The 10,715-nt window shown below is 40.6% G+C and overlaps 1 protein-coding gene across 2 annotated transcripts; it reads left to right on the top strand.

The window, feature by feature from the left end:
- Positions 1 to 38: 38 nt before the first annotated feature.
- HCCS (holocytochrome c synthase) lies at positions 39 to 9,947 on the top strand. 2 transcript variants are annotated; one of them, XM_060276723.2, is made up of 7 exons: positions 39 to 113; positions 1,832 to 1,974; positions 3,641 to 3,783; positions 5,123 to 5,271; positions 6,616 to 6,739; positions 7,416 to 7,498; positions 7,962 to 9,947. In XM_060276723.2, the coding sequence occupies exons 2-7, from the start codon at positions 1,869 to 1,871 to the stop codon at positions 8,158 to 8,160; spliced, it is 804 nt and encodes a 267-aa protein (XP_060132706.1). In that variant the 5' UTR covers positions 39 to 113; positions 1,832 to 1,868; the 3' UTR covers positions 8,161 to 9,947. The 2 variants fall into 2 exon arrangements, with proteins under 2 accessions (XP_060132706.1, XP_060132705.1); XM_060276722.2 differs by having other exon boundaries at positions 39 to 71.
- The last annotated feature ends 768 nt before the right edge of the window (positions 9,948 to 10,715 follow it).

The raw sequence follows: 10,715 nt of genomic DNA on the forward strand, positions 1-10,715 counted from the left end.
GTAGCGTCGGCTCTCGCGGGACGTGGGCCGCATCTCGTGACTGCGCCCCTGAGGAGGTCGAGGAAACAGAGGTAAGCAGCGGTTGTCCTTCCTACGCCACCGGTAAAATTCGGGTGGGTGTGTAGTGGCGTGTCACGCACTTGCGTGACAGGCCTCCGGGCTCCTCTGCGCATTGTGGGCGGCGAAGCCTTCCCTCTGAGGGAGAAGCGCCCTCCAGGCTTTCCCCACTGAACGCATGGTGACCAAGCAGAAGCCCCCCCCCCCGTCCTCCACAAGTCCAGCTCCCCAGCACAGCTCATGCAGAGTCGTGTGTGCTGCCCCGTCCCCCTGCGCACACAGCTCCCCCTTCTGCATTGAATTAGTGTATGTCTTATAACCGTCAACGACCCCTGCAAGGTGACCCTGGGCAGATCCTCCTAAAAGCCGGAAATCCAGGTTCTCATTCTGCGCTCCCCCCCCATCTCCTTTCCTACTAAAATATTAAAATTAACTAAATCATTGATCCTTTGCCTGCCTTCACATGGCATCTCCAAATGCTGTCGGGCTGCCTCATCTTGGAAGCAGCAGTATAGAAAAAAGTCACATAATCACACAATTGTAGAGTCAGAAGGGACCACAAGGGTCATCTAGGCCACCCCCTGCAGTGCAGGGATCTTTTGCCCAACGTGGGATTCGAACCCATGGCCCTGAGATTCAGAGTCTCATACTTTACTGACTCAGGTATCCCAGGTGTGCAGTAGTTTTATTCTGGTTTTGACCTTTTAAACTGCCAGGTGCTGGACTGGATAAAGAACCCTGTTACTTTTTCAGCTCCCATTCTCTATTTAGAGTGAGAAAAAGAAACCCCCTAAGAATTGTCCTGTTTCTCCCCTCCTTTTTGAGGCCTTCAAGTCTGTGTGGTGGCTAGCGCTTGAAAGGCAGGGAGAACAATGGTAAGTGGAGCTAGAGCCAATGACAGGCGGAACCAACCAGTTCTAGTTTTGTTCCCATCCTCCTTGATAAGTTCAAGGGCAACACAGACTAAGGCAGAGGAAGCTGACAGCCACTGTCAACCATATAACTGGTTGTAAGAAGGCAGGCAGGTGGGGACAGGCTGAGGCTAGTGGAACAGTGCCCCTTTTGCCCTAATCGACCAGTCTCCACTGCTTCAAGAACTATAGTTGTTCATGTACTTCAGGTAGCTTCCGCTGTTTCTGTATGTTTGACGCACAGAAAGTTATCACCATCCAGGTGCCCTGTGGAACGCCCTCCCATCAGATGTCAAAGAGAAAAACAGCTACCAGATTTTTAGAAGACATCTGAAGGCAGCCCTGTTTAGGGAGGCTTTTAATGTTTAATAGATTATTTTATTTCATTTTTCTGTTGGAAGCCGCCCAGAGTGGCTGGGGAAACCCAGCCAGATGGGCGGGGTATAAATAATAAATCATCTCTAAATTATCTGTAAAGGTGAATGGTGGCTGTGACTATCTCAAAGCGCTTGGACATGCACCCCACTTTAATAGGGGGGCATGCGGTGAGGAGGAGGAGGAGGAGAGAGACTCCCATGTGCTGCCAAGGTTGCTGCCCAATGCACCTTCCCTTGCTCAGAGCTGCTGCCTGGAAGTCACTCAGGGTCTCTGTCCTATTCCGAGCCTTCTCTCACTTGGGGCCACTGTCCCGAGTCTTCCCCCCAGTATTTAATAACCGTCATGGCCATGCTTCATACTTGACCATAACTACTCACTTTCAGTCTCTGAAATTATTATTCTTAGCAAGTCACCTTTCTGGTTTTATTTCTTCATTTTTCTAGTAAACAATACACTGTATTAATATGCTTGACTTTGCATTTCAGATGCCCTGTCAAATCTGGTTTTAAGGACGAAGTTGTCATGGGTTCATCTGCATCTTCTCCATCAATCGCACTCCAAGCAAATGTATCAGAACAGCCTCAGGCTGTGCCTTCACAATGTCCAATGCACCAGAAGAACATGGAAGGTAATTACTCACTCAACTAAACAAACTAAGCATGTGAAAAATGATTCTAAAATCACTTCAAAGAGGCTTATTTAACAATAAGAATAGGTTTCCACATTTTTGTTGGCCTGGTAAATATAACTCCCAGCAGCCTCGATGCTACAGAGGTGGGTGAAGATTGCAAAGTTTCTATGTAGTTCTCCCCTTCTCCTACACAAAGGTTAGTAGAGTGAAGGGTGGTGATTGTTTAGCATCTGAGGTGGCTGAAATGCCTCAGCTACACCAGGCCAAGCCTCTGCCAGTCTTTTCAGCTTGAGTAAGAAAAGGTGGGGTGGACAAGGGTAGTGTCTTTGGAGTCAAGGTCTCTGGACCATGCTAGAAGTGTAGGACCAAACCAACAATCCTGGAGCGGGAAAGGGAGCAGTGGGGTATCTCTTCCCTTGTGTGAGGTCTGCGACAGAGGGAAACAATTGGCAATTACAACTGTTTGGCTTGACTTCCAAGGCCAGCCAGTAATTGTGGACCCAGAGCTAATATGGCTGGCTCTTTAAGCTCTAAATGTGTGGATGTTAAAGAAAGAGAGTTTTTTTCATTGAGTTTTTTTTATTAAGAAGCTTCTGAATTCAGGTTAGACGCTCTTATTAGTCAACATTAGAATTCTTATTCGATCTTCTCATTATGATAACTGGCTATTGATTCATAAGGTTGCCTACCCACTTCTTCATCATAAGTTAACAGCATTACAATATGCAATTATAAAACATGTAATACAGTGGTGCCTTGCGAGACGAAAGTAATTCGTTCCGCGAGTCGCTTCGTCTTGCGATAATTTTGTCTTGCGAAGCGCAGTTTGCCACAGCAAAAAACCCAAACAAAAAAACCACTGAAAAACTTCGTCTTGCAAGTTTTTCGTTGTGCGAGGCATTCGTATTGCGAGGTACCACTGTACTGTTCCAGATGCAGAGAACTATATAAATTCAACAAAAGAGGCGGGTCTCATAAAACAAAAGTGCACATCAATCTCTGACTTTTGTCTTCCGGGTTTCTGGGGTTTTTCCTATTGTTATTCTGTCTCTCACGTCTACAATAAAGGCAAATTTAGCAGGGAATCAAATACATTTTTCCTTCACTGTAAATTAAAATGTGAACCAAGGTCCCAATCCTAACTGTGGTTGGGCTTCAGCTGGGCTTAACAGAATAGTGAAACAACCAACACAGTCCTACCACTTGTGCTTGATAGGAAAAGGAGGTTGTTTTGCTGTATCAGTGGCAGGGGATGTGCAGAAGCGAGGGCTGGATCTTTTGGCTTGTTGAGCTGGCTTAAGATCTATTTGGATCCATGGGTTCCCTAGCTCTGGAAAAACCCTGTTACGTGGCAGCTTCCACCCATTCATGCTTTCAGTAGGTTGGGACCTCTGTAGCAGAACAACCTTCCTGCCAGGGAAGCCTGGCATAGCCAGGCAAAGCTGTGCAGAGAGACATGCCTGCTTCATTCACCTGTCCCCGTGCCTCAGGGTATATTGTGCTGCATTATAAATATTGACATATAAAATACATTTCCAGTCACACTACATCAAACTGTATAAATAGAAGCATGAATAAAATTCAGATTAAGGGCACAGTGAACTAGATCATTTGCCGTTAAATTTGTATTCAACTGCACAAATCATGCTTTGTTTTGTTTCAGGTTGTCCAATGCATATGCAGTCGGCTGGCAGTCTTAGTGAGAACCAGAGCTGTCCTGTTCCTGCACATCAAGAAAGAGCATACGAATATGTGGAGTGCCCTGTGAAATCTCAAACACATGAGAAGATTGATCCTAGCAATATGGTATCCTCAAAGTTCCCCCCCCCCTAGTGTGCTGCTATCAAATATAAAAGTGATATTTTAATATTATTACGAGGCCAACAAATTCTAATATGTTTCTTCTGCAACTTTTAAGAGTAATGCCTAAAGACTTGGTATTTCATGTTGCAAACATCTGTTAACGTAACTGAACTGAGATTACTTTGAGCTGTTTATCCTGTAGTGCAGAGTATCACCCTGTCTTCAGATTGCAAATGCAGTCACCCTGAATACTGCTTTTTAATATTGCAATATTGCATTTGGCTGCTCTCAACAATAGACAGTAGCCATCAAAATATAATTTTCTCTGTATCTGCTGTTTATGAAATTGTCAGGCTGATATTGTTATTTCTGTTCAGTTTATCATTTTTGCAAGCAAGTTAGAACATTTGTGACAGGCATAGTATTGTTTCTGTATTAATTTAAGACATGTTCTGACTGTAAAGATAGTAATCTTGACTAACACCTGTAGAAAGTGAAAGCTTCAGCCTTTCAGATCCTGCCTCCCTTTGTTCTTCTTCCAGCAATATTTATTAAAACTAGTATCATCTCTTCTGTTATCATTCCCCTTTGAACACCCTTTCCTTTCCTACCAGGGACATCTCTATCCTTGGAGATTTGATGAGTTGTTTTTAGAATGCTAATCATCTGCTCAGTTTACTTATTCATGTGCATTAACTTAGTTCCTTTTTAGCGAATTGAATGCAGGGTGGTATAGAAGTGTTTAAAAGATTTTTTTTAATTAGTAAAGTGCACCCACCCTCCTGGTTTCAGAGTCTATGAATCTCTGCATCCTAAGGCTCAAAAAAGAAGGTAGCATGAAAAGCCAACCTCAGACGTACAAAGCATGAATAAAATAATGTATTTATAAATAAATGTATAGGGTGGAATTCAACAATCCTCTCTTCCAATTCCTCTGGTCTGTGCAACTGTTCCAGACAGAACAATACTTGCCCCTTCCCCTTTGGTTCTTTTTGGACAGCAGGTCGGGAAGAGGAAGGAAGCCTGTTGGAAGTCCTTGCACAGGGCTTCTGCTGAACCTTTCCCATAAAGTCTGTTTTTTAACAGTGCAGAATTCTTGCTTTTGAATATTAAGTAAATCCTGAGTTGAACAGCAAGTGACCAATGTGTTGAGTCATTCAGAGTACTCTGGACAAAACACTCTTCTTTGAAATGTTTGACTAAATGAAACTTGCTCTTGTTAAAGGATGTCTTAAGTAGAGTAGGTGAGAAGCATATCTGGAGTGATAGAAGTTATCACTGAAGATACGGTTCTTTACCACAGAATATCCACTGTTCTTATTTCCTGCTCCTCCTTATTTAGATGCCAGCACCTAATCAGCTACCAGCCCCCGATCAACCATTTCCATTGTCTACAGTGAGAGAAGAGTCTACTATTCCTAGAGCGTCTTCTGAACAAAAATGGGTTTATCCCTCAGAGCAGATGTTTTGGAATGCAATGCTTAGAAAAGGGTAAGTGAATTATAAATTAAGTACAGCATCAGTTTGCTGAGTAGCCTGCTGATGCAGGTACAACAAAAAGTGCATTGAAATCACCCTGCTTGTGCTTCTCATCCTCTCAGATTAACTGTAACCTGTCTCAACACACCTGGGATTTAAGGTGGATTTATAAACATACAGGTGTTCATCCATTGCCTCTCCCATTGCTTTCTCTTCATTTTATTCACCTTCCCCCCCACCCCCGATTTCCAAAATCTAAACTTTTAAGGAACTTGAAATATATTTGAGGCTGTGCCTGTGCTGGCTCATTTATTTATTTGAGTAACCACTTGATGTTGCTATCACTAAATATTAACATACAGGTGTGAACAGGGCCTAGTTAAGTTTACAAAGTCCTGTGTACACTTATCTGTGAGTAACTGTTGAACACAGGGACATACGGTAAGTCTGAGTAAATATACATAGGATTATGCTGTCAATCAGTCTGCCTGGAAGCTATGCTTAAGCTCTCAACTTTCTTTTTTTAAATCATAGTGTATGAGTATTTGATTCTAGACATGACTATAATGCAGACTTTCTATACTGGCAGTTTTGTGATTGAGCAAAAATTTCTTCAAGCTTTTCAGAAGTTAGGCAACTATGGTAAAAGGCTAAAATGTGTAGGTGGTATATATAGCATGCATCTTTCAGCCCCCTGAAAATCTGCTCTGGAGGGTTTTGGGCAGGCATCCCCAAACTGCGGCCCTCCAGATGTTTTGGCCTACAACTCCCATGATCCCTAGCTAACAGGACCAGTGGACAGGGAAGATGGGAATTGTAGTCCAAAACATCTGGAGGGCCGAAGTTTGGGGATGCCTGGTTTTGGGTATGCTTGGGAGCAGTGTGAGTTGGGGCTGTAGGGGAAACCACAGAAAATTACCACCTCCACCTTCTGCCTTGTGGGGATGATGTACATTTAGCAGAGCAGGAGCTTCCTCTGGATCAGAGTCTGCAGACAGAAGGAATTGATGGAACCAACCCTTTAAACTTACCCTTTTTGACTGTGCTTTGAAAAAAAGGCCCACAGTCTGTTACGCAAACACCCAGTTCAGCTGAAAAACTGGGTGTTTGCGTCACAGCAAGAAACAGGCAAGTAGTATACAGTATTGCTGAAACTTAGTACTGTTGGCATATTTGAGTTTTGTGCCAGCTTGGTAAATAACTTCTCTACTTAGTTATTTCTTTGTTCAGTGGAGGAAGGGCAGAGAGATGGGGAACTTGATTTCAGTCAAGTAGTTCCCCCTCCCACAATAAAATAAAACTTGGAACTCCACAGTTCCCCTCTGATACCTCCTTTTTCAATATTACTTTTTGTAGATGGAGATGGAAAGATGATGACATAAAACCTGAAGATATGAATAATATAATCAAAATTCATAATCAGAATAATGAACAGGCATGGAAGGAAATTTTAAAATGGGAAGCACTTCATGCAGGGCAAGTACAGCTACAATTTATATTCACAGTTTGATACAGTATCTTGTAATAAAAGATATACAGGTGAGTTTTTGTTTTCTCATAGTAATTCTAGGTTTTGTGCATTTTCGTGTTGCAAGGAAATGCATATGGAAATGAGAAGTTAGTGCAGGTCTTTCACTGACATGATTAGGCCTTTTTTTTACTTTCAGAACTAATTTGTTCCTCTTTAACTTTCTGAACCAAAGAGGTCAAATAACTCACAGAGACTGTTGAAAGTGGCTTTGAGGTTCTGCAACTGGCATCTAAAGGTCACACTAGATTAGGTAGTTTTGTAAGTTAAATTAATGTGACAATTTTTTGTTACATAAATAATAGCTATGGGGAAGCCTGCCACAGCCCTGACAAAAGTTGCTTCTCTGAAGCTGTTTGCATTTAAAGGGAGAGGTGTGTGTGCATATATGAAGTGTATATATGAAGTAAAAAAAGGGGTCAATCTGCTGCCTTTGACACCGGAAGGTGTGATCTCCACAGAATAAATATTTATCGTTTTATAATTTCATCTTGCTGTTGTGAAATTGAAGTTAAGAAGCTGTATGGTGGACACATTTAAGTCATGAACAAATACTTCTTAGTCCTTTTGACTGCAATTGTTTAGCCTCAATTGCTGATTATGTGTTTCTGAAATTGCCTTTAGGGAGTGTCCATGTGGACCAGCACTTATTCGGTTTGGTGGTAAAGCGAAGGAGTACTCACCAAGAGCCAGAATAAGGTCTTGGATGGGGTAAGCTATATAGAGCAGATTGCTTTCTATTTAAAAAACAAAAAAGTCTTAAAATTTGGAATCTTTGTGTTTAACAGAATGGGACTTGAATGTTAGGTACCTTAATTTTAATGTTTGGTACATGTGGCATAATCAAATCAAATCAAAGTTTATGAAACGGTCACAGACCAATTCGACTCATGTGGTGAGTTGGCAGAACATAACATAGAAAGATACCGGGGACAATTTCAGTACAATTTCAGTACAAGTTAAACAACAATTGCACTTTAAAGTTAGAAAACATAATAAGATTAAATGTTAGCATTCCCCTGCGAATTGCCGTTGGGAAACTCTTGTTTCCTACGTCTAATAGCAGATACACAAAATTTTGCGACAATGGGTACATGTGGCATATGTAATGACTGATTTACAGTTGGACTACTTTTTAAAATTCAACAACATTAAGACTTTTATTTATTTCTAGCTATGAACTACCTTTTGATAGACACGATTGGATTGTTGATCGCTGTGGAAAGGAAGTTCGATATGTAATTGACTATTATGATGGAGGAGAAGTAGATAAGAACTATCAATTCACCATTTTGGATGTCCGTCCGGCTTTTGACTCCCTAACTGCAGTATGGGACAGGATGAAAGTGGCTTGGTGGCGCTGGACTTCATAACAAAATTTGCACGGTATGAACAGTTACACTATTTGGGCAGAGTTGTGCTGCTCTAACTTTGGACTTTAATAAAAGTTTATGGTGACTTAAGTCAACAGCATTCTACTTTCCATTGGAGGACAAATTACATTTATTTAAACTCCTCTAATTAAACAATACAGTGTGTGTGTTGTCCACCAGTGTTGACCTTTCAGAAAAACTCTATGGAAATAAGCTCAATAAGGAATACGGAAGGCACTCAACTAGTGAATGTAGTATATCAATGCTATGAAATGGGAGTGGCTGTAATCTTAGTGGATGAGCAATTACACCTTTTAACGGCGATACCTTTAAACTTGAAAGATGAGTGCATAACTGTTTTGAAATTATACTTTCTGCTGTAAAAAATAAAATGACAATTAGTCCTTTAAAACCCACAAAATCCTTTTTGAGTGACTTACATACTAAAATGTCCATAGATTTTATCTTACACTGATAAGATCATTCTCAAAGTAACCATGATTCATGCACAACCATATGTGTAACTGACTCAGTTTAAAAGCAATCAGAAGTCACCTGAATAAACAGCTTTCATATCCTGCTTTTTATATTAAGTTGAAATTAAGGTGGTGCTTGGCTAAAAAAATGCACTTATGTCTGAGTGTGGTCCTGCATTTGCCCCTTTAAGAAGAAAGGTGTCTTAAAACATATCAATGCCAAAGTTAGTTATGCAGTGCAAAAATGTATTGTTCATGGAACTGCCCTTTAAACATTTCATTTAGTTTGACGAATGTAGGCAAAAGTATTGGTTTCCAGAGATGACAGCGTTTGCCACTAAATCCAAACTTGCACATAAATAAGACTTTCAGCTTGTTTTGGAAATGTAACAACTGCTCCCAAGTTAAAACCTGAGTGTACCATTACACTGTTCAGATGGCTGTAGACAAGTCACTTGGCCAATCGTAGGTGCAGTTGAGTTGATAACCAGTCTATACCAGTGCTGCTGCTTGTATCTAGGAAAACACAATAAAAGTTATGAGGATTGAACACACAGTTTGTCCTTCTCACCTCCACTCCTTTTGGCTTTAAAAGGACAGAGCATAAGGACAAGCAAGGTGAGTGAAGACGGAGTTGGGTGATCTTGTATAATTGTTTGCAAGGCTATTGTACATATCCCTTGCAAGAATATTCTTCAAGAGCCTTCGAATAAAGAAGGAATTATTCACACACAAAAATAAAGATATAATAATAATATTTGCAAAGAGGAATTTTTAGGGGGAAGCAAGCCTACCGTTATATGCTGCTAGGGAGAAAACCATTGATAGAATATTATTATTATTATTTGAATTTATATACTGCCCTGTACATGGGGGTCTCAGGGAGGTTCACAGAATAAAATCAAGATATAAAACCACAAAGCACACATACAAAAATATTGATTATTAGGATATCAAATAATGTTTTTGTTGAAGGATCTCTATACTCAACATTATTCACAATTGATTTGCTAAATCATCTTGGAATTGTGTTTGAAAATGCATACAGATTAGCTATAAAACAGCAAGGAGTATCTATATACCGGTAGATATGTAGATGCAATAATTCTACTTCTTGACATGCTGAATGAATGTTGCATCTAATTGATGTTGTTCAAGGAATATTGACATGCCTACAAGATGCACTTGCTACCCAATTATCCATTGTTCTAGTGTGTGTACATTTATCTTTATTGTACATAGATGAATTCAGTTACATGCCAACTACTTCATAGGTGTGTCTTTGGTTTTAATAAACTATTTGTTACTTTATTGCTTGTCTGATTTTATTTTCTTGGGGTAAACACTTCAGTGATTTGGTGATAACTTAGCAATGCACAAAGCATTCAAAGCATTGGAGTTCCTTAAATGTTTCCATGCCTGTGGGCTTTTTGACTAAGTCAGTAAGGCTGAAACAAAGCATGATACATGTGTGTGTCCACATCAGCTGTGTGTGCAGAAGCCTGCTTTAATTGCGGATTGCTCTTGCTGGGTTGGGGATATTTTGTGCAGCCTTAAAAGTCCCCTTCAGGATTGCCAGGGTACAAAACCAAACTGCCCACTCTTGCCATGGATGCTAGAGGACAAAAACCTATATATGGGTTCCAGCATGACATATATTGGGCCAAATGCACAGACACTTAGAAACTGAAAATACATGCATCTGAATTCATCAGTATGGGCCATTTAAGCACAGAAGTGTAACATCAAAATTTCCAGGAATGCTTGCTCTACAGAATATGTATTTACTGAGTACCCATTTGGCAGAGTTCATCAGAAATGCATTAAGCCAAACTTTCGGATTTGCCTCCTTTGCATTTTGTGAGGAGAAGCTGTTTCATGGCATGAATATTACCAGGAAAAACATTCTTTCAAATGAAAATAAGTTTCTTAAATTGCATTATGGTTTGTTTTTAATTCATCATTTCACTCAGAATTTTCTGTGCCTTTTCTGCTCCTTTAAAAGGAGACACATGGATCATACTTTGCTTGCTTGTATGGGAACAAAAGATGGAGTGTTCTTGTTTTGGGCCTCTAGTC

Source organism: Zootoca vivipara, chromosome 7 (assembly GCF_965207765.1).
Source record: "Zootoca vivipara chromosome 7, rZooViv2.hap1.1, whole genome shotgun sequence".
Classification (NCBI taxonomy): Eukaryota; Metazoa; Chordata; class Lepidosauria; order Squamata; family Lacertidae; genus Zootoca; species Zootoca vivipara.

Bases quoted from the DNA above. Each gene is read 5' to 3' on its own strand.
- HCCS (XM_060276723.2), top strand. From the start codon at position 1,869: ATGGGTTCATCTGCATCTTCTCCATCAATCGCACTCCAAGCAAATGTA. The intron at 1,975-3,640 runs GTAATTACTCAC...GTTTTGTTTCAG, and splicing joins GCACCAGAAGAACATGGAAG to GTTGTCCAATGCATATGCAG. The intron at 3,784-5,122 runs GTATCCTCAAAG...CTCCTTATTTAG, and splicing joins AGATTGATCCTAGCAATATG to ATGCCAGCACCTAATCAGCT.